Source organism: Salvia splendens, chromosome 7 (genome assembly GCF_004379255.2).
Source record: "Salvia splendens isolate huo1 chromosome 7, SspV2, whole genome shotgun sequence".
Lineage (NCBI taxonomy): Eukaryota > Viridiplantae > Streptophyta > Magnoliopsida > Lamiales > Lamiaceae > Salvia > Salvia splendens.
Window position 1 is genome coordinate 11005438 of NC_056038.1, and position 25034 is coordinate 11030471.

General features: G+C 33.2%; 2 protein-coding genes across 2 annotated transcripts; one reads left to right on the forward strand and one right to left on the reverse strand.

Moving 5' to 3' along the window:
- Positions 1 to 3631: 3631 nt before the first annotated feature.
- LOC121811254 (patatin-like protein 2) lies at positions 3632 to 5868 on the reverse strand. Its single transcript, XM_042212077.1, has 5 exons — positions 5441 to 5868; positions 5185 to 5366; positions 4679 to 4859; positions 4436 to 4597; positions 3632 to 4321 (listed from the first exon to the last, which is right to left on the reverse strand). Exons 1-5 carry the CDS (start codon positions 5552 to 5554, stop codon positions 3767 to 3769), a joined length of 1194 nt encoding a protein of 397 aa, XP_042068011.1. The 5' UTR covers positions 5555 to 5868; the 3' UTR covers positions 3632 to 3766.
- Positions 5869 to 17820: 11952 nt separating this feature from the next.
- LOC121810385 lies at positions 17821 to 18550 on the forward strand. Its single transcript, XM_042211169.1, has 2 exons — positions 17821 to 17910; positions 17990 to 18550. The coding sequence occupies exons 1-2, from the start codon at positions 17821 to 17823 to the stop codon at positions 18548 to 18550; spliced, it is 651 nt and encodes a 216-aa protein (XP_042067103.1).
- The last annotated feature ends 6484 nt before the right edge of the window (positions 18551 to 25034 follow it).

Sequence of the window (25034 nt, forward strand, 5' to 3'; positions counted from 1 at the left end):
TAACCCGATTTGGGGAGATACATACTTCCGTCGCCGTTTCCGCATGAGTAAACCGCTATTTCTCCACATAGCGAATACTTTGGCGGCCCGGGAAGAGTTCTTCCGAGAAGGGTTCGACGCGGTCGGTCGTCCCAGCCACACGACGCTGCAGAAATGTACTGCAGCCATCCGTCAGCTTGCGACTGGACAAACGGCCGACATATTCGACGAATACCTCCACATCGGAGACACCACTGGGTGCATGTGCTTGCTCAACTTCTGCAGAGGCGTCCGGGCAGCCTTCAGTGACGAATTTCTCCGGAGGCCAAGCACGGACGATTGTCAGTTCCTCCTCAACCTGCACGAACAAGTGCACAGATTCCTCGGGATGCTTGGCAGTGTCGATTGCATGCACTGGCAATGGAAGAATTGCCCGGTGGCTTGGAGGGGGTCCTACACGAGCGGCCACAAAGGCACCCACCCAACCGTTATACTCGAGGCCGTTGCCGACTACCGGCTTTGGATCTGGCACACGTACTTCGGGGTCCCTGGCTCGAACAACGACGTAAACGTGCTCCACCAGTCCGACCTCTTTACCGAAGTTTTGGATGGTAAAGCGCCGGCCATCAACTTCGTCGCCAACAACCGACTGTATAAAATGGGGTACTATCTCGCTGACGGCATCTACCCGAAGTGGCCGACCTTCGTGAAGACGTGCAGCAGGCCTGCGAACCCAAAGCAGGCTCTTTTTGCGCAGAAGCAGGAGGCTGCGCGCAAGGATGTGGAGAGGGCGTTCGGGGTTCTCCAAGCGCGCTTCAACATCATCAAAGCCCCGGCTCGTTCGTGGTTCATGGAGAGCATGGTCGACATCATGTATACGTGCATAATCTTGCACAACATGATTGTCCGAGACGAAGGACCCGATGCGGGAAATTGGTTCGACCCCGAATCCCCCGGAAGCTCAACTTCAAGTAGTCCGCCACGAAGTGGAGCGCATCCGTCTATACAAGAACGGTTGGCTATTCGGGCAAGGACACGCGACTCTAGCGCCCGCACCCAACTCCAAGAGGATCTAATTGAGCACATTTGGAAAAACTTTAGCTGAGAAGATTAAATTATGTCATTTTTATTTTTTTAGAATTTTAATTATGTCTTTTTTTCTTTTTTTTTTAAGTTTAAGTTGTAATGTTGTTTTAATTTTAATAAATTGTGTTTGTTTAAATTGAATTGGGTTGAAAAAAATAAAAAATGAAATTGAATGAATAGTAATTAAGGGACGGTTAAGGGATGGAGTGTTGCAGGTTCCGTCCCTTAGTTAAGGGATTGAGGAAAAAAGGACAGTGGGGCCCTCAAATAGTGGTCAAATAGTAGTTAAGGGACGATATAGAGATAGCGTAGTGGATGGTCTTATGAAACTATTAGGAACATTGTAGGTATATTTGTAATAAGTGGCGGACGTAGAAATGTTTATCGATAAGGGGCAGAAATATTTATCGATAGGGGCTGAGATTTCTAAATTTTATTTTAAACTATATATTTGAGTAACTTAGATAATTTGTAGGGGTTTTTACACTATAATTTACACTAGATTTGAATAAATTTTAAAAACAATTAATAGAAAAAAAATTGAGGGCTTAAGCCCCTCCCCCAATACACTTGGGTCCGCCTATGTTTGTAATCATAGTTGCGTTAGGATTTTAGATGTGTTTATCCTAATTGTATTAGGTTTATGTAAATTTAGAATCATAGTTGCGTTAGGTTTTTATAAAAAGATTAGTTTTTAGATGTGTTTTTCACTAATTGTATTTTATATATAGAGAGAGTTGTAATAAAATGTAACTAGGATTTAGTTAATACTAACAGCTTAAAATAATATTAAGTGAATTTTGAAATGAATTAATTTAATTTAAAATTATATCTTAGTCATCATATTTGGTCCATAAAATGTTTAAAGTTTCTCATATTTTCATTCCTAATAATGGTAGTCATTCCCTATATATATGGTAGTTATGTGGCGCAAGTTCTCAGGATATCATACAGTTTTTATGCAAGGATGACCAATTGTTTCATAAGTAGGAAACGCCGAAACGCTATGGTGGCCACCTTGATTTGCTGTTTGAAAGAAAAAGACGATAAACGATATTGTTTTGAGATAGTTTAAAGCTTGATTTGTAAATTAACAATTGTAACCACCATTCATGTATAAAGAAAAACTCCATTCCATTTCATTTGTTCACCCTCGTTCGTTCACTCCTATGCAATTAATTCAACTCTCTCATCTCCAAAATTGTTTCCTAGATTCACCATTATAGTTGACAGATATTCGCTGGACTTACCTTGTGTAGTAGATACACCCCCATTAATTTCGTTCTTTTTTTTTCCATTCAATTCATTTTTGGTATTTTCATTCTAATATTAGCAGGAGTCTACGTGTACACGACATCTCTTCCCACCGGTGTTTTAAAAACCAGACCGGACTGGACCGGCCAGTTTGACCGGTTCAACCGTGAACCGGCAGGTAGTCCGGTTCACCCCTAAAAACCACTAGTATGTTGAACCGTTGTGCACCGGTGGAACCGACCGGTTGGCCGTGAACCGGTTTTTCACTTTTCAAAATATCTTTTTTTAAAATTTGTTGTTGCTAGGGATTGAACACATGACGTCATCTCTAAATACAAACTCATTTACCACTCCACTACATGGTCATTTTGAAATATTATGAACATTAATTATTGTTTTACATTAAACATGAAATTTTTTGTCCACCGAAACTAATAATCCATTTTAATTTTATATTCTTTTAAGAAAATTTTTAATTATACTTTACAATATAGGAATTTATAATTATACATATAGTTTAATAGTTTTTAATATTATTGATTATAATTTATTATTACCTGATATTAATATTTTATATATGTAATTTATATACACTTACTATTGATATTAATATATAGTTTTACTTAAAATAAATAATGATTCATGTTTTACTTCATACTCCCTCCGTCCACGATTTAAAGAACCATTTTGGCATTTTAGTTTGTCCACAATTTATAAAACTATTTACTTTATTCCACTTTTAGTATGCGGATCCCACATCCCACCAATTTTTTACACTCACAATCCAATATAAAACTAATACTTTAAATGGATCTCACATTCCACTTACTTTCTCCATTTACTTTTCTTCACAAAGTCAAACAATTTCTTAAAACTCGTGTCAAGTCAAAATAGCTCTTTAAATAGTGGACAGGGTGAGTATTCCAATATTATTTCTTCCAACACGTTTTTTTAGTTAAAATGAACTTTATCTATTTATATATATAGTATTATTATTTTTTATCTACAATAACTAATTATTTATATATTTAATTTTATTTATCGACAAAAAATTTAGGAAATTTTATCATTTATTAAATTTTAATATTTTTATTTACAACTAATTATCGATAAGGTTAATACTTTTTGATATATTATTAATTATATGTAAATTTAATATAATTTTTGTATATTGCATATTTAATTATATGTATTTGCAACAGTATAACGGTTCGATCAGTGATTAAACCGGTTGGACCGGTTGAACCGTGAATCAGCAGCTTCATCAGAAGTAGTTTACAAGACAACAATCAATATACCAGCAAAACAAAGGTTGAGGAAAATCAATATCTAAACATTTATGGTATATATGCATATAGCTTTAATGAGAAAATGACAAGATGAGGACGAATTTCACCACACAATGCTAAATAATGAATCATACTATTATTAAATATTTTAATATGAATCAATGGATAACAAGTGTTGTATGAGTTTCGCCCAACTCTCTCAGCTTTCTCTCAGCCGAAAGTTGTTTAGCAAATCGAATCAAAGCCTCTTCATTGGTGCCCTCTCCTTCCACCTCCTCGAACTGGCCTGTCTCGAGGTCAACTCGCGACATCGGCATCTTGAGGCGCCGTTGCGCCACGCCGACGAGCTCCTGCAGATTGCTGGAGGTGGCGATGTCTAGCGAAGTCTGGTCGCCGGAGAGCGTGTCGTCCTGTATTCGGAGGTAATTCTTCTTGGTGTGAAGCGACTGGAAGAGCGTGGAGACATGAATGTCCACCATGTCCGAGCTCGCGTCTCCGAAAACATCCATCAGTGGCGTGTTCCCCCACTTGTACACCCATCCCAGCAGCCCCCACCCCGCTGCCGCCTCCGCGCTGTACTTCTCCGCCTGCTTTGGTATCCCCGTCCCCAGTGACAGCACCAGCACCTTGCTCCCATCCAACGCTGACATCTCTGCGTAATCTGAATCTCCCGCCAGTATCCCGTTCGATATCTGGGATATTGCTATCAACGTCTGCAATTATTAGCTTCATTTTAGACTGTTCACCAAAATTAGTTTCTATCTATTTATAAATAAAAAATAGAAAAATATTCCTCATTTTTTACTAACAACATTTCAATCACTTACAGGATTGTTTGCTGCAACGCCGCCATCTATTAGATCATAGGTGGTGGTGTTGCCGGCTTCATCAACCGTCTCGAAATAGTGTGCGGGTAGAAAGGTGGGAGCTGCGGAGGTGCCTATGCAGATGTCACACAGTTTGGCATCTCTGTAAGCCTTCTCCTTGGCCTTTTTCAAGTGAGCAAAAATTGTTAATTGGCATTTTTTGTTTTGATAGCATAAATATGAAAATTGAGATGGGATACACACGTCTTTAGTGGTGAAGATGACTGGCTGCAGCCGCTTGATATCGAAAGCAAGAATCACTAGATTTGTTAAGGTCTCCTTGATTGTGGTGTCTCCTAATTGCTCCTTCAACAATGTCCTCAAACACCTCCCGTTATACTTGGGTCCAAATAAATTCTTCAGAGTCTTGAGCACATTATGCCGGCTTCAATCAACACACAAGCTCTAATAAATTAAAACATCACAACCCAAGTCGTGTATATATACTACTACTACTTCCGTCCAAAAAAATAGACTTAGTAATGAACAACATAAATTTTAATGTGAAATTGGTAAAACATGAGAGTTAGAGAAAAAAAAACTTACTATTATTAAAGAAAATGGAGCTCACTTCATTCGAAAGAAAAAAAAAAGACTTTATTATTAATAGACTGCAACTAATTTGGGTGGACAACCTAAAATAAAAAAATATATGACTATTTTTCATAGATAGGGTAGTGCTATTTAATATTGAGATGAAAGATACTAACTCGCAACCAGGGAAGAAGGAGGGACATTGGTTGAGATAGAAGTCGATGATGTCCTTTGCGGCATACAAGGGGCGTTTATTGTGGTCGGGGGCGGTGATCATGGTGGCTAGCAAGCCACCAGTGCTTGTTCCGGCTACTATGTCGAAGTAATCTGCAACTCTTGCATCTGCACCATCTAGCTCCTGCAAAACTACTTTGTCATGCAAAAATCAACATATATAAATTTTGCTACTTTTCAGTAAGAAGAAAAAAAGACCTGAAGCTTGGATTCAAGAAATTGAAGAATGGTAGCAGGGATGATGCCTCGGATGCCGCCGCCGTCGATGCTGAGGATGGTTACAAGGCTTCCCTTTTTGGGATCAGGAGTCATACCTCTTGTGCAACACTCATCAAGGCCTCATCATCACTTATAGGATGGTTTTTGGGTTAGGAATATCATTCTCATTTTTCACGGCTCTAATCTAGATTCTTCTATTACATCTAATGTTTCTTCCGTCTCAATAAAACTTGTGTCTACCGTGTCAAATAGGTAGATTAATTTATAAATAAAAAAGTAAAAAATCAAGAATTCAGAAAAAGTAAGTAGGGCCTATACACACTGCAAATGCTCTGTTTTTTGTGCTCAATAGTTGTGAGTAAATTTGTACTTAAATTAATTGTGCAACTCATGAATAATGTAAGTAGTGTAACGTTTAGTGTTCAAAATTTTCTAATCTCACAACTCTATGTTCTTTGATTGCATGATGACATCATTCAAGTGAGGAAATATATTGAGATTGAGGATGTCAATACAATCAATGAATTATAATGGATGGTGTAGGGTTTGACAGAAAACAGAATATGAAAAAAAAAGATTAATGCAGAAAATAAAAAACTAGAAGAATCATAAATATATTGTATTATACTCGAGTATGTACTGTCAATTGTTACAAAAAAAATTTATAGACTCTATTTCTAGTTCTAGACTTCTAGTAAGTATATTATTTTGAATTGATTTTGGTTCATTGATTCTTGCCTTATTTTCGCTTTTAATGAATCCCCATTGCAATAGGGTTGTGGGTGAAAAACATAAGGTTGCATAGCTACACTTGGAACAATTCAACTTTGGGCGATACTTTCCTTAAATGGGAGGGGAATGTTTCATAATTCATTGGTTGATTAATGATTAAATTAGGTAGGATACGCAAATGTTGCAACTTCCTTGTTGCTTTTGAGGCTCAGAGGTTGCATGCCTTGCAAGAATTAACATCGGTATTTCATTTTTTGGGGCTTAGTATTGATATTTCAAGAAATTCTGTTTTGCCCTTTCAGCCTAAGGATTATTCACATGCCATAAACTCTGTAATTAGACAATATATGTAAGTACAATATAAACTAAGGAGTATCTAATTTCTTATATAATGAAACACTGTAATTATCTTCATTCATTTTTAATATTGTAATATTTTGAAGTGCCATTTGCTAATAAGGTAAATGCGGGATGAGTTTTGTAAAGATGGTTTGATGCAGATGGAGAGAAGATTTGGTCACAGATAAAGAGAGAATAAATTATAGTGTTCGGGAGTTATAAGGAGAGAGAAATTATCGGCTAAATAAATCTAGGAAATTATTGTGTTGCCAAGAGCATTTTTACAAGAACTCAAAAATTGACTGTAATTTGCTATTTCTCATGTCCTATAAAAATAAAATATTTCAGGAATGACATTTTAATGCAAACTTAATAATTTAAAAAAAAAGAAAAAAATAGTTAAAATCGTATTAGTGAAAGTAAAATTTGGATGAACAATAAAAATGACAAAAATAGCTTTCTTGGGACGAGTAAAGTTTATTATCTTGAATTTGGCCACATATATAAATATCAAGTGGAGCACAAAAGGATTATTGAACCTAGAAATAAAGGATTAATTTTTTTCCCTATATCTATGCTTGGAAATCGAATGTAACTCGGGCATGAAATTCCCAACCTTAGGCCAGGTCAGCAAGTTACTCCAACCTATGGCCCAAGTTTGGGATCCTTTAAGCTGCCTTCTAATGGGCCAAATCTGCTTAGCTAAGTGTGAATGGTTAGCCCAATTATAGATTAAATACAAATATACTACGGTGAAAACTTAAATTTTAAGAATGGAGTACTATTTAAGAATAAAAATTTATATACTTCTTGTATTTAGGAATGTCACTCGGGTTGGCCAGTCGGGTTTCGGGTCAATCCTATTCGGATTGCGGGCTAATCGGGTTGTGATTTCTTCCAGGTTATGAAAGTTCAACCTTAACTCTAAAAGCTCGGGTTTCGAGCTAGCCCAGCGGGTTAATCGGGTTGCTACCGATAAGATTAACATACGATCAATCTAATAAATAATGATGAACATTAGTTATATTCATAAAATGTAAAATATTTAATTATGATAAATTTGAGATATATGCTTAAACTCAATCATAAACATGATTAAATACTAATATTTGAGATATTTCGTGAAATTTTAATGCATGTTTTAGAAATTTAAATATTTTTTAGTGAATTTGAAGTTTATAATTTATTTATTAATTATTATATTAATATAAATTTAATATATAATTTGTATATTTAATATAAAATTGAGAGTCATTTTTTAGTTATCTATATTATAAAATTAATTAATGAAGTGTTGAATTACGAGTAAAAAATATAATAATAGAAATTTAGCCGAATTTTCGGGCCAGCCCCTCGGGGTTTTGTGACTGACCCTAATGGGCTGCGAGTTAATCGAGTGCAGGCTAATCGGGTTTTGATTTTATCGCACTAGAAATTTCCAACCCTAATCCAAAAATTTGGCAAACTATTCGCGTCAGCCTATGAGTTGCGGGCTACACTCACATCCCACTTGTATTGTGAAAACTACGGTGAATGATTACTCTATATTCGAATCAAATAGAAAGCGTATATTCCAATTTTTTGCAATCATTGATTTTGACAACGAATTCATCATATTCTTCTAGAAAAAGAAATCATTATATTTTAAATAGGAAGATTCTACTAAAAATTAAAATATATAATACCTCAGATTTTGAGGAACCCATATCACATTATTACATAATATATTATAAAAAACCCCTATATTATACTACTACTTTATATGTCCTTTTATTTATTAAATTCATATAAAAAATCTTATTTAATACTACTACATGGAGATTTACAATAAATAACGTTTTTTAACAAAAAAATATCCATAAAGCTTAGTTATCCAATAGCCAAAACAATATATGTTGAGATTCACGATACAAAATCTGTTTAGAAACTGTCAATGCAGAGGTGTGTTGCTTCCCTCCGTCCCTCAAATATTGTCACATTTTGAACCGGGCACAGGTTTTAAGAAATATAATAAAAAGTGAGTTGAACAAGTTAGTGGAATGTGGGTTCTATGTTTGTATATTGGTTTTATAATAAAATATGACTATGAATGAGTTAGTGGAATATAAGGTTCACTGTAAAAAATGGTAAAAAGTGAAATGAGACAAATTTTGTAGGACGAACGGAAATAGAAAAATGGGACAAACTTTTAAGGACGGGAGTATATTTTAAAAACAAAAGTAGCAATTATATGTAGTATGTTCCATTCAAAAAGACAATTACTTATCCGAAATTTGAGAGTGATGGATCGTTGGTGTAAGCATGCATGAAATGTATGTTTCTTATCAAAGTAAGGGATTTGTTGACCTCTCTCTCTTCTATGTACTAGGAGTATGATAGATGCTTCAGATTTCAGGCAACCTCGAACTTGAGTTTTGTGTTTATTAGCTCACAATATTACTATACAATATGGTCCTTCATATTCTCAATTCTTTCTATATGCTCTTTTTTTTTACTATGTGTTATATCCCCGTCATGATTTCAAAGTGATATAAAATTGACATAGGCAAGCCGGATGCAATACTTCAAAACGTTGTAAGTTAATTACACAATTAGCTCATTACACTACTAATCAAACACACCTAAAAATTCCATCATCATTATTTTTAGTTTTCACACCATATATAGCTGGAAAAGTTTATTATATTTTCTACAATATGTCTGTGGGAGATGCAGCACTAATAATTTTGGCACAATTCTTGCTATTGTGACTGTGAGTGTGCACGGGCAACGACTATCATGTTTTTAGGTGACACTCGAATTACTGTGTTTGAATAAATTGACTAAAATTTATTTTTATGTAATAAGCCATTGGAGATGGTCTAAAGCAAAATAGGACATGTATTTAAGCACGGTACTGAGAGCATACATTTACGTAAAAGAGATTTAAATTCCGTTTCACAAATAAGTTTACATCTTAGGCATGGGTAAATAAATTGGTCGCCTTTCAATGAAAATAAGCTATACAATATGCTTATCGAAATAAGCTACATAACTTTTTCAAGAATTACTTTTAAAATATCCAACTGTTCAAGATGTGAAAGGGGGAAGGAAGTGTATTTATTGGGCTTCATTTATTATGGATTTGATTCATATCTCTTTATTTTTTTGCCATCAAAGAAATTAAATTGAAGTAATTTTAATTTTAGGGTTAATATTTGGGCGGTAAGCTAAAGATAATGGCACGCGCAACAAACTATGGGGCCCCCAACATTCAGGTAGGTGGTTTTATTTTGTCCACGACGAGACGAACTCAACTTTTTAATGTTTAACCTCTGTCTCCTCCTTTATTTCAACTAACTTAAATCTTATTTACGTTTTATAAAGAAAAAGAAAAAGGATGAAACTGTTGATGTCCAATTCCTAGCAATTTCAGGGCCGCGGGAATGTGCAGTTAATCAGCGAGAATTTATCGGTCGCAATGAATGCGTTCGGACAATTTTTTGACGGTTAAAGTTCTCGTGTGCTGTTGCGAATCATTCATTTCCAAACTCATACATATGTGCTTAACAGAGACATTTTGTCCAAACATAGTTCCGCTGCTAGAAAATAATGAGAGGTTTTGTGCTCAATAAAATTGTGTTGTCTGAGCACTGCTTGTGTTCGGAAAACTAGTTTAGTCAATTTCACACCTCAAATTATTCAAATTTGCCTTCAAAAGGGCATTATAGATAGGGGTGGGAAATTATACCGAAATACCGTAATACCGGACTTACCGTACCAGAAAAATACCGAAAATACCGATTTTTCGGTATACCGCAGTTTCCGGTACGGTATGATACCGTACCGCAGTGTTTCGGTACGGTAACGGTATCAATTTTTCTATACCGCGGTATACCGAATCCACGGTATACCGGTATACCACGGTATACCGAAACTTCGGTATATACCGAATCCACGGTATATCGGTATACCGTTGTATACCGAATATTCGGTATATACCGAAGATTCGGTATACCGTGGTATACCGTGGTATACCGATAGATTATTATATATATATATATAGGGGAGCGTTATTCTCCTTTTCACATCTTAGATCTTTTTTCCTTCTTAATATTACGCGTTAGATCTAAGGCATCAACGGATCAGATTGATTCTATAAAACTGGTTCCGTGTTGCATTATAGGTCCTTTCTTTATGCATTATGGGGGTAATATAGGAATTGGGTGAAAATTGAACCGCCATATTTTTGGCAATCGCGAATTTTGAGGGATATGAAATCATCCGTCTCTTCAACCTCCCTCATTCATCACTCTCTCATCAGATTCCACTCGCCCCACTCCCTCCACTCTCTAAAACCCTAGTCGTTCTTCAAGCGTGAAGAATTGACAGCAGCCAACCCAGATTTCGGCGATTCAAGTCTACCGGTGATTTCGTCTAACCCAAATCGACCATCGTTGACTCGTTTCATGTTATTTTCAACAAATCGATTAGGTTTGTTTGACCTGCGATTTTGGGTCTTTTTGTTTTGATTTTGTAGTACCGAAAAATAAAAAATGTAGCTTCGCTTTTACCGTGTTTATTTAAATTCACAATTTCCTACTTATTCGTCTACGGTTGCCTATGATTATCACGGGTAGTCAATGAGATGTGTTGAACAGGCATGGATTTAGGTCTCTTATATTTTTGTTGTTTGGCAGATCCAAAATGTCGAAAAGAGGACGTCCACGCTCGCAAGCATCACAGGGTTCATGTATATTGGCGTCGCTACTTGTGCTTTTCAATATCCTATTTGTTACAGAGGATTCAGTTTGATGATTGCATATAAAATGTTTAAATGTGAATTTACAGTGATAATCATTTGATTTATCTTATGCATTATGTGCTTGGTTTGTACGCATCAGTCGTTGTTATTGCAGTTTTTGTTGCATTTTAGAGGTGTATTTAGTGGAATGAGTGATGTACCGACTAATAGCAAGAATTTTTTTTTTTCATTATATAACTTAAATTGTGCATTATGTACCATGATATATGCATTACTGAAAGTATATTAAGCATTATTAACCGTATAAGCTGTGGCAGTGTAATATGAAAATGTGATTGTGTATTTGATGTGGTTTATTGTACTTGTGGACTGATTCATAGTAGTAAATAAGCTATATATTTTCTGTATCTTATGCATTATGTGTAGATAAGGAGGTGTATTTGATGATTTGATGTGCGATAATTATTTGCTTTATCTTATGCATTATGTGTTTGGTTTGTATGCATTAATCTTTCCTATTGCAGTTTTTTTTGCTTTTGAAAGGTGTATTTACTGGAATGAGTGATGTACAGACTAATAGCAAGAAAATTTTTTTGTTCATTATATAACTTAAAATGTGCATTACGTACATTTTTTGTGCATTTTCTGTGTAACACATGTGCATTTTTGTGTTTAGACAATGCATTATTAGTAATTTTTAATGCATTATGAGGTTGTGTTATGCATTATTTCATATGATATATGCATTAATCTGTAAAATGCTAGCAGCATTATGTATTCTGATTTATTGATAATGTTTTGATGTATTACTTTGTTTGTTCCATATCAGAGAAGCGGCTAAGATCAGACATTGACGATGCAGTTGACGATGTTATTCCAGTTGATGAGAATTATGGTTTGGAGTGAGTCTTGGTTCGGCTATAGGGAGATCTTGGTTAATGGGTTAACTGATATTCGAATAGATGTTTCAATTTAAAACTGTACTTTTTCGCAACTTAATAAGTGCGTTTGGATATTAGCTAATGATTTTGAGACTGTGTAAATTGTTCGTATTCAGCATTAAAGAGTGTGCATTGTGTTTTACAATCTGTGCATTACTCCTTTATCAACTGTCATTATTTGCAATATAGTGTTCGTTACGATAATAATTGTGTATATGCAAAGTCTGAGCATTATGTGTAATTATATTGTCATTATTTACAGTTAATTATGCATTATAAGAAGTATGCATGGTAAATTTAAAGTGGATATAAACGTTGCGACAGAATTCAGGGGTGCATGGTTTATTTCAACTGGATATAAATTCAACATTAGATAAATTAGTGCATTATTTGATTAAAACGTTGCATTATTTACCAAGAAATTATCATTATTTAAAATTTTGTATTGAATAAGACATATCAACGGGCTGCATTATTTATTCCAATAAGTGAATTTTTTAATTTAATCATTTCGCCAGAATTCAGGGGTCCATGGAATATTAAAATCGGATATCAATTCTGCAATAGACATTTTAGTGCATTATTTTACTAAAACATTGCATTATGACCTAGAAAAAATAAAAATTGGGAACAAACAAAATAATTCATCAGAACACAACTGATACAAAGTTGACTTCTTTAAATAAAAACCAAACGTTGCATTATGACAGATATAAAGTTCCAATAACAAAACAAAAACATGACCTAGTGCAAGACACAAGAAGTTGCTATATGTACGTACTATACCCTAGCCCCTAGTCTTATTGAACCGTGGGGGGAAACAAGAAACGTGTGCCAAACATCGTATCACGGTACATCTTATTCGTATGCATTGCAGTTCACATAATTTGCATTATACAGTCAATAATATGCATTACTCGCTACAATTTGGTGCATTATTCGAATTGTTTTACAATTTGTAATTAATGTGTACGTACTATACCCTAGCCCCTAATCTTATTAAACCTTTGGGGGGAACAAGAAACGTGTGCCAACATCGTAACACGGTACATCTTGTTCGTATGCAATGCATATCACATATCAATTATATCCATAACTCGTTTCAATGTGGTGCATTATTAGTAGCTGTTTACGATTCGTTATTAATGTGTACGTACTAAACCCTAGCCCATAACCTTATTAAACCCTTAGGATAAACAAGAACCGTGTGCCAAACAACGAAACACGGTAAATCACATTCATTACATATCACAAATAATGCATTATAGAAACTAAACTACGCATTATACTATACAAAATATACATTATGTGCAACACAGACGAATTAATGCAGCTCGTGTATTTGGACAATGTTTTTTAGACTATGAACATACTACACCCTAGCCCCTAGGCTTGTTAAACCCTTAGGGAAAACAATAAACGTGCGCCAAACATCGAAACACGACACAACTTAAATTAAACGGGTCTGGGATAAATGTTCATTACATATCACAAATAATGCATTACAGAAACAAAACTACGCATTATACTATACAATATGTACATTATGTGTATCAGTAAAAAAACTACCTACGCGCTATTCTCTGCAGACAGTGCATGTGACTTCGTGAGTTCACTGCATTCAATAATAGATTGTCTCTTTGGCACTGGAGAAACTAAGCAATTGGGAAGAAAAGTCCAGTCCCAACAAAGACTTTCCCAGGACTTAGCACTTAGCAGTAAGACCAATTTGCAGATAAAAAACAAACCTGCATACTAGATATTGTAAAAACACAACCACTTGCATAGAGATAGGAAAAGCTAATCAGAAAATGGTATCCATTTACAACCTTGGTATCCTTTATAAACAACCAAATGTTGGATACGCTTGGAGTATGCCAATGCAGCATCGTATAAACTGTAAAAGATCCAAAAACCTAGTTATTGTGTAATGATATCCAATAGCATAGAAATTATAGTAGAAATAACATAAAACAACAGCAGGTAATAGATCCCAGGAAAGATTGCAATTACCTTGAGGAGTCTGCGAAGCAAGTTGCAAAAGTCAGTGCATTTATTCGAACTAGAGGAGCACTGATATAAAATAGAGAATGTTGAGAAAATTACAAAGGAGAAAATGAATACTTCGTATGTCGCATGCAACACAATCAGATAATCAAACGACATCATTTTTTCGCTCGACGACAATCAGACGATCGACGACGATTTCCTCGGCACGAGAGTCTCGTGGCTGAATCGAGTGGAGAGAGACAGCGGAAGCCGGAGCTTCGTGTTGAGGATTAGGAAGAAGGATAAGCGGAGGATTCTGAAACCGAATCTCCAGCACATCCACGCAGTTTCCGATGAAATTGAGGATAGATGGAACGAATTGAGGATTTACAACCACATGGAAGAGAACCACAAATTGAACGTGATCTGCAATCAAAATAACCGCTGAGTTTGGAAGAGAAAATTATGGGATTTTTCATAACAACCGCCAACGTTAATTCCCTAAACTAGCCTTTTCACAATTTTTAATGAATTAATTTAATATAATCTGGGATTAATTTGGGCGGTTAGATCCTTATAATGAATGGCCGAGATTAAGAAGGAAATAGGAGAAAAGATGCAAAAAGAAATTAATACATCCCTATATATATATATATATATATATATATATATATATTAATAATAATATTAAATATGTTGTAATATATATATTACATTTATATATATATTATATTAAAAAAAATTAATACATCAATTAATACAATAAAATTAAATATTCAAATGATAATTTATTCAAACAAATTCAAAATTAACCTGAATTATTTTATCAACTCATCCTATTAAATATAATAAACACAATAGCACATAACACCGAAAGAAGATTGGAAATACGATATCGGGAATATGTTTCAACAGACCACATTTGAAAGAATTTGTATTAACTCACACCATTTAGTATATGATTCTTTGTGTAATGTCATATTCCAAATATACAAAGTAATTAAAAATTTTGTTTTATTCTTCGTCCCACTTCATAAAATGTCAATTAAAAATATGTGCAGCTGAAAATGAATCAAATCGTTTAATTAGTGTTTAATTCATTGTATGTTATCTTATTTTATATACTACTTAAATTGAAGGATGAATAAATAGGATACTGATCAGTCATTCTTAATTCTTAAAGAGAAATAAATGTCCAATTTAAATTACTAACTAGTGTCATGCCCGTGCGATGCACGGGTCATTTTAATTTCTTCATATTTATTTCATTTGCGAAATAAAAGTTGTGAAATGATAAACAAAAGAATATTCGACATCCTCTTACTTTGGATTATACTTTTTCAATCACATTAACCCCACATAGACACAAGAGTGTGTTTAAATGCTACATTTTCTAAAAAATGTCAATACGATCACATTAAAATTTCAACACATATTTGTGTTGACATTTTAATAAACTGTCTTGACATTTAAATATCTGACTTAAAATTAAAAAGCATTTTAAATCTGTGAAAATATGAATTAACCGTTGAGTTATAACTGTAGGAGCAAGTTTACGTTGCAATAATTTAATATTGCACTGGTGAGACACTTTCTAGTCGAGATTCATTTCATTGCAATATAGCGACCCTATACACTAAAAACCCAAACCTTGAAACCTAAATCCTAAACCCTTAACTTTAAAATATACTCATCATGACCAACAAATGAGCCAAATTTTGATATATGTTGAATTTTAGTATTTTCACATTAAAAAAATATATTATTTGCTAGTATTTTAAAAATTTATTCAAATCAAAGGAAGGCCGTGCCTTGTTAATATTTTTGAGAATTTGTATGCATGTTTATAATGATAGATTGAAATTAAAGTCTAGGGGGAAAAATTGAATCTTTATTTCATTACACTTGTAAATCTATTTGGAGATTTTATTTATAAGACTAATTATTTTATATTGGTCTAAATAGCCAAAAATAATCAATAAGTACCTTCATTTTATCATTAACCATGATTATGGGATAAAATTCTGAATATATGTAATCAAAATAATCCATAAATATATATTAAAAGATACTTAAAGATCAACATCATCGGCAACAACAAATATAATATGATACTTGATAACATGCTAACCAAAATATAAAATTGAATAGAGTGATGAACGAATTACCGATAGCAAAAAATAATGAACAATCGAGAAACCAATTAGTAAATGAACAAATCAAGAAACCAATTATTTTTCGGTATACCGTTACCGTTACCATACCGTTATTACGGTATACCGTACCGTGTTTCGGTATACCGTTTTTTAACGGTATATCGTAATAACGGTATGGTAACGGTATCAAAAAATATCATACCGAATTTCCGGTATACCGGAATTTCGGTATACCGAAAATTCGGTACGGTATCGGTATTGAATTTTGTCATACCGTACTTTCCGGTACGGTATGCGGTATGGCACGGTCGGTACGGTATACCGTACCGTCCCACCCCTAATTATAGATGTTGAGAAGAGTGCTGGACATAAAATTGACTCTTCATAATCATACTTATGCTTGTATGCATATGATATGCGTTTTGCTACTAACCCTTGACTGGAAATTACAAATCAATTGGATAAAAAGTGCATTACACTTGTTTGGTTACTACAAATTCACTAATATCTTTGATGATTGTTAATATAACAGTGCACCCGTTTCGATTTCCTTGCTTTTCTTTACTCGAGTAAAGAAGAAAAGATTTTGGTAATCTAAGGGCTTGTTCGCTTCTTCCTATTTGGAAAAGTAAGAAATAAAGGTTGACTTAATTAAAACAGGCTAGTCCCACCATGAAGGAAATAGTTGAGAGAGTTTGGTGTTCCATATTTGGCTGACAACACGCAAGCCTCTTCCATGCATTCAGACGAATATGTTCCTATCATGTACTCGTAATTCCTTCTTCTACCCCTTCCGCCGATTAAAGCGGCAAAACGAAAAAAGTCGACTACCAAAGATTATGTCCTCGCCGGAGTATGGCCCCTCTGCTTAGCGGCCGGATCTGAGACTGCACACACAAATCGCACTTGTTAGATCCAACCTTATTCAAGAACGGTGGAAGGGGTATACACGTAGAATCAAGGATACCGATCAACTTTTGTACGCATAAACGTTGTTGTAAGCGGCGGAAATCCGTGGATCTTAGCCACCGCCTCTTCAACAGCTTCCAAGGAGTGCAGTGTAGTGAGAGAGAGAGAGTATCCCCAAAAGGCTAACTCAAAATGCAGACACAATGTGTGAATGGGGGGAAACCCAAAATTTTGAGGGATAATTTGGTAAACTTCCCACCAATTCTTGCCCACTGTAGCGGGAGACAGTGGCGGATCCAGGGGCAGGTGGGGGCGGTAGCCCCCACCGTGCGACTAATTTTCTCTTATCTCGGATGTATATTTTCCATATCCGCCCCCTCCGTTGTCTCCGACGTCGCCCCGTTGACCGAAAAAAAATAACCATTAAATGCGATTTTCTTAATAGAGAATGTGAAAGAAAGCTTGAGATCATTTCGAGAATTTGGATGGGATACTTTCTTGCAAGAAGTGAATGATTTTTGTGGGGCAAATGACATTTCAATAACAAACATGGATGATGATGCTCCAAAGCAGATTAGTAAGAGGAATGGTTCAAACATCAAGAACTACAATCATTATCGCGTTGAAATATTTTGTCAGGTAATTTGAAATTTAATATCTTATTCATTTACTAAATTAGAATCATCTTGATATTTAATCTTTCTTGTGTGTCAATTAGGTCGTCGACTTACTTACACAAGAGATGGAAAATCGTTTCTCTGAGGCATCCACAGACTTGCTAAGTTGTATGGCATGCCTCGATCCAAAAAATAATTTCGCTGCTTTTAATGTTCATAAGCTTGTTCATCTTGCTACACTTTACCCAAAGGACTTCACATCGACTCAACATACTGAATTGTTTAAACAACTTGAAACTTTTGTTGATGTTGTGAGAAGAGATGCACGATTGAATGGTATTGAAGATTTGGCTAGCCTATCTCAGAAGATTGTTGAAACCAAGAAAGATAAAGTTTTTCCGTTGGTTTATCGTCTGATTGAGTTGGTATTGATCTTACCTGTAGCGACTGCATCTGTTGAAAGAGTATTTTTAGCAATGAAATTTGTCAAGACTGACTTGTGGAATAGGATGGGAGATGAGTGGTTGAATGACAGTTTGGTAGTATACAATGAAAGATCCATCTTTGCTAGTGTTTCTAATGAAAGAATCTTGAAATGTTTTCAAGATATGGATACCCGTAGAAATCAGTTGTCTCGGTTAACAGATGCTAGAGCTACTTGAATTGTAATAGACTTTCATTTTGCTAAAAAAACATATTGAAGTATTATATTTAATATTTTATTATTTTATTATTTTATTCCGCCCCTTCCGTTTTTTAATCCTGGATCCGCCACTGGCGGGAGAGAATTCCAATATCAAGTGGGAATCGTGAAACATCTCGTGCGAAAGTATTCATGAATAGTGCGGGCCGGAGCGGAAATCGAGGGCCATGCAGAAAAATCAAATGAACACCGAACCAGCTTCATTGCCATGATTTGACCCTATTTTTGGTCAATTAATGAACACCGAACAAGCCCTAAACGTTATAGTACAAACTTATATAGATGTAAAGCAAGCAGATTAAAAAAAAGAAAACAATATTGTATTTTCCTATGATAGATGGTGGTAAAGGCCTAAAGAATGAGGGGTCCATGCTTTTGACTTTGCATTGGACATTTGAAACACAATACTATTTAGAAACCATACTTCATCATTGTCGGTCTTATTTGATTTGAAGTCAACACGAAGATAGATAGGACAATTAGCCTATGGAGAATCTAAACGCGGTGAAGTTAATGGATTGAATAAGGATCTTTCTTTTATTATAAATAACTAATTTAAGTTATTTTCTGAAAAAGTTGAATGCAAGTACAGAGCTATTTTGATTCTTGCAATTAACAAAGTTTCCTAGAATATCTTAATGTGGAAACATTATAAATTGTGGTCCATGATTTGCCCCTTGGCCCTTGTAGAAATGGTGAAACATGGCATATACATAAACTGTGGGATATGACGGAAGCATGAAATATTTACTCGTCACAAAATATTTTGAGCACTCGCCATGACTAATAGCCATGACACTTATTTTAATATAAAAATTAATAATGTATGATAAATAAAAAGTATTTGAAAATATTTTTAATGAAAAATAGAAAATTATCTCATTAAACAAAAACTTAAAAAAAAAATTAAAGAGAATAAACTTTTAAAACCGGCAAAAATATGACTATTGATTGTGGAGAAAGAAAGAGAGTATTAACTAAAATGAAGAAATCAAATGATATGGGGCTTGTGCAATGGTTCTTAAGTCTCACATTCCGGTAGAATGAAACGCTTAACTAACATATCGGGGACTTTAGGCAGCGGAGGAGGGGTGAGGTGGGTGACGTTTCACCATGTACCGACCCCCCTCACTCAATAGGATCTCAACATGAAGCCCATTCGTGTGCTTACGAGTGTACTAAATTTTTTTAGATATTTAATTTTTTTTAGATATTTAATTTAATTTTTTCAATCAAGAAAAATATTTTTATATTTAAAATTTGTCACACTATTTAATATATTCATTCCTCATAATATATCTATCCACTTTTTTTTATTTTTTTATCCTTCAATATCTTTTGTACTCATGTATAACTATTCCATCCAACTTACGACATACAATTTTCAACATGATACGATATAAAAATCTGACACGAATGCGCATAAAATTAATGGATTTGAGTAAACTTTATTGGGTTCGTATCTTTATTAGGTTGAACGGTTAGAAACCCGATAATTCACTTAACAAGAGACGATGTAGTGATTTGTGTCCATGATCATGCCCGGTGCATTTGCCCTACTAGATGACTACTTATTAATTAAATGTGTTTACTAATTATAACGGAAAACAATTAATTGACGTTTATACAGTTAAGCATGTAAATGGGTGAAGTAATACAATAGAATATAAATGTAGTCATCCACGCACCATTTGACACCTAGGCGTGTTTAAGCAAATTCAAATTACAACCACTCTTCATCAAATGATTTGTTATCATGATATATTGGATCATCAAAACTAAATGATTCACGCATGAAGAAGAAAACGAATTGATCTTCTAGAAGAAAAAAAGTCAATTCCATTTACTATTAGTACTATATTTGTATCAAGTCTATTTTCCTTTTGCATTTTCTTTTCTTCCCTTTGTTCGGCTCACATTCTTTGTTAAGTTTGTGTTCACTTTGGAAGCTTTCATTTCTTTGTTACTAAGTTATTCTCAAATTTTTTATTGTTTTCTAATTCTTGATCTAACTTTGATTCGGACTTCGGAGGATATATGATCTTCTAAATCTCGATTTCATGATAAGTTATTGATATTGCATGAAGATGAGTAGCAAAAAAAAACATAAAGTGGTGGTCGAATTTTCCTTTTATGCGTGTATATTTAATATTTATTATTATTATTATTATTATTATTATTATTATTATTATTATTATTATTATTATTATTATTATTATTATTATTATTATAGCACAGTCACACTATATGGTTAGATGCCCTTTTCGTAATCAACTGAAGCAAAGCAAGTTATTCCATGAAGTTAGTTGGTGCAGTTGTTGAAATAAATTTGAAATCTTGAAAGGAATAGTTGTCGGTCGATCGTAATTCTATTTTTGGGAATTTTAATATTTTAGTTATTCGTTCACCAAATATTTTGCATGCATGTATATGTGTAAGTGTACGTGATGTATATATAATTGATATGTTGATGATGATCGGTATAACTCTAACATCCAATAAATTATGTTATATATATATATATATATATATATATATATATATATATAGAGTTGTGATCATATGATAACCCCTAAATCACGTAATAACCCTATAACTAAATCTGGACCACACGTTTTTAAAATCACGCGGTCTAGATTCAAACTTAGATTTACTTCATAAAAAAAGACGCGGGGTAAATATGTCATTTTGCTCATTTAAATTTCTGAATTTCGCTCCATTCTTTCTCTCTCTCAGTTCGATTCTTTCCTATTCTCCGCGATTTGGTTTCAGATTTCCATAATCTCCAGATTTCCTTCCGATTATTTCCATAGATTCCAGATTTCCTTCCGATTATTTCAATAGAGATTTCCTTCCGATTATTTCAATAGAGATTTCCTTCCGATTTGGTTCATTATTCAATAATCTTCAGATTTTTATTCATTATCTGTTCAATAGCTGTCAGAATTTGCTTCGATGGAGAATGTAGCAAATAACGAAGGTAACAATCATTTTATTTTATTGATTGTTTTGATTCATGTATTGAATTTGATTTTTGATGAATATTATCTGTCGATTGGTTTATGTTTCTGATGTACTGAAATTCTTATTTAATTAAATTATATTTTGCCGTTTTTGTGTTAAGATGATAGTTTTGGCTTATAAATTTTAGGTTTGCATCATAAAATGATAGTTTTGCCGGATACAATGATATTCTGAGTTGATAGTTTTTTGTGTATAAAATGATACTTTCAGCCGATAGAATGATACTTTCAGACTATAGAATGATAGTTTTGACGGTTAGAATGATAGTTTTGACGGTTAGAATGATATGTATTTTTGGTGTATAAAATGACATTTTTGTTTAATAAAATGATACTTTTTCTTTAAAAAATGATAATCTAAGCGGATAAAATGACAGTTAGCTTATAAAAATGATAGTTTAGCTGGAGAAATTGCATGCAAGCTGATAAAATGATACTTTAACGTGACAAAATGACATAAAACTGATAAAATGATACTTTTGCCCGATAGAATGATACTTTCAGCCTATAGAATGATACTTTTGCAAGGTAGAATGATAGGTATTTTGGTGTATAAAATGACATTTTTGTTCAATAAAATGATACTTTAACCTTATAAAATGATAATCTAAGCGGATAAAATGACAGTTAGCTTATAAAAATGATAGTTTAGCTGGAGAAATTGCATATAAGCTGATAAAATGATACTTTAACGTGACAAAATGACATAAAACTTATAAAATGATACTTTTGCCCGATAGAATGATACTTTCAGCCGATAGAATGATACTTTCAGCCGATAGAATGATAGGTATTTTTGGTGTATAAAATGACATTTTTGTTTAATAAAATGATACTTTTACCTTATAAACTGATAATCTAAGCGGATAAAATGACAGTTAGCTTATAAAAATGATAGTTTAGCTGGAGAAATTGCATATAAGCTGATAAAATGATACTTTAACGTGACAAAATGACATAAAACTGATAAAATGATACTTTTGCCCGATAGAATGATACTTTCAGCCTATAGAATGATACTTTTTCCGGGTAGAATGATAGGTATTTTTGGTGTATAAAATGACATTTTTGTTCAATAAAATGATACTTTTACCTTATAAAATGGTAATCTAAGCGGATAAAATGACAGTTAGCTTATAAAAATGATAGTTTAGCTGGAGAAATTGCATATAAGCTGATAAAATGATACTTTAACGTGACAAAATGACATAAAACTGATAAAATGATACTTTTGCCCGATAGAATGATACTTTCAGCCGATAGAATGATAGGTATTTTGGTGTATAAAATGACATTTTTGTTTAATAAAATGATACTTTTACCTTATAAACTGATAATCTAAGCGGATAAAATGACATTTAGCTTATAAAAATGATAGTTTAGCTGGAGAAATTGCATATAAGCTGATAAAATGATACTTTAACGTGACAAAATGACATAAAACTGATAAAACGATACTTTTGCCCGATAGAATGATACTTTCAACCTATAGAATGATACTTTCAGCCGATAGAATGATAGGTATTTTTGGTGTATAAAATGACATTTTTGTTTAATAAAATGATACTTTTACCTTATAAAATGATAATCTAAGCGGATAAAATGACAGTTAGCTTATAAAAATGATAGTTTAGCTGGAGAAATTGCGTATAAGCTGATAAAATTATACTTTAACGTTACAAAATGACATAAAACCGATAAAATGATAGTTTTGCCGTATAGAATGATACTTTCAGACGATAGAATGATACTTTCAGCCGATAGAATGATAGGTATTTTTTGTGTATAAAATGACATTTTTGTTTAATAAAATGATACTTTTACCTTATAAAATGATAATCTAAGCGGATAAAATGACAGTAAGCTTATAAAAATGATAGTTTAGCTGGAGAAATTGCATATAAGCTGATAAAATGATACTTTAACGTGAAAAATGACATAAAACTGATAAAATGATAGTTTTGCCAGATAGAATGATTCTTTCAGCCGATAGAATGATAGTTTTGCCGGATAGAATGATACTTTCAGCCGATGGAATGATACGTATTTTTGGTGTATAAAATGACATTTTTGTTTAATAAAATGATACTTTTACCTTATAAAATGATAATCTAAGCGGATAAAATGATAGTTAGCTTATACAAATGATAGTTTAGCTGGAGAAATTGCATATAAACTGATAAAATGATACTTTAACGTGACAAAATGACCTAAAACTGATAAAATGATACTTTTGCCTGATGGAATGATACTTTCAGCCGATAGAATGATACTTTCAGCCGATAGAATGATAAGTATTTTTTGTGTATAAAATGACATTTTGGTTTAATAAAATGATACTTTTACCTTATAAAATGATAATCTAAGCGGATAAAATGACAGTTAGCTTATAAAAATGATACTCTGAGTTGATAAAATGATACGTTTACTACTTTGTGATAAAATGATGGGTTTAATTCATAGAATGATAGTTTTGATTGATAAAATGATAAAATGAGCGAAATTCAGAAATTAAATGAGCGAAATTTGTATACGCAAATTTTATCATGAGCGAAATGACATATTTACCCCCGCGCTTTTTTTTATGAAGTAAATCTAAGTTTGAATCTAGACCGCGTGATTATAAAAACGTGTGTTCCAGATTTAGTTATAGGGTTATTACGGAAATTGGGGTTATCATTATAACGCACCCATATATATATATATATATAGGGTCTTGTTAGGTTGAGATTTTTTAGCTTAATTGAGAATTGAGATGCATTTTCAGCCACTCATTTTGAAATGTCAACTGCAAGTAGATTATGTCAACTAAGGGGTATTATCGTCATTTCATTTCAATAGCCAGAATATCAAATGTCAACAACTCGTATTAAAATGTCAACAACTAAAAAAAATTTAATTTTTTTAATTTTTTTATTTTTTTTTAATTTTTTTTAAATTTTCGCGCGATGTCAACTACTGAGACATTATGTCAACTACGATGTGTAGTCTGCACATCAAATGTCAACAGCTTATAATTGACATTATATATGTGTAGTTGACATGAATTGTATATGTAGTTGACATTATATGTGTGTAGTTGACATGAATTGTATATGTAGTTGACATTACATGTGTGTAGTTGACATGAATTGTATATGTAGTTGACAAAAAAAAAATAAATAAATAAAAAAAATAAAAAAAAAATCGAAAAAAAAAAATAATTTTTTAAAAAAAAATAAAAAAAAAATTTATTAAATAAAATATATGATGAAATTACAAATATGCCCTTTCACAATTAATTAATGTAAAAATATTTTCCATGTGGCAAATTCTGGACCACTCATTTAATAAAAATGAGTGGCTTATAATGCATCTCAATTCTCAATTAAGCTAAAAAATCTCAATTGATCACAACCCTATATATATATATATATATAT

Bases quoted from the DNA above. Each gene is read 5' to 3' on its own strand.
- LOC121811254 (XM_042212077.1), bottom strand. From the start codon at position 5,554: ATGACTCCTGATCCCAAAAAGGGAAGCCTTGTAACCATCCTCAGCATC. The intron at 5,367-5,440 runs GTCTTTTTTTCT...GTAGTTTTGCAG, and splicing joins TTCTTGAATCCAAGCTTCAG to GAGCTAGATGGTGCAGATGC. The intron at 4,322-4,435 runs GTAAGTGATTGA...TAATAATTGCAG, and splicing joins GCGTTGCAGCAAACAATCCT to ACGTTGATAGCAATATCCCA.
- LOC121810385 (XM_042211169.1), top strand. From the start codon at position 17,821: ATGGATGATGATGCTCCAAAGCAGATTAGTAAGAGGAATGGTTCAAAC. The intron at 17,911-17,989 runs GTAATTTGAAAT...TGTGTCAATTAG, and splicing joins GCGTTGAAATATTTTGTCAG to GTCGTCGACTTACTTACACA.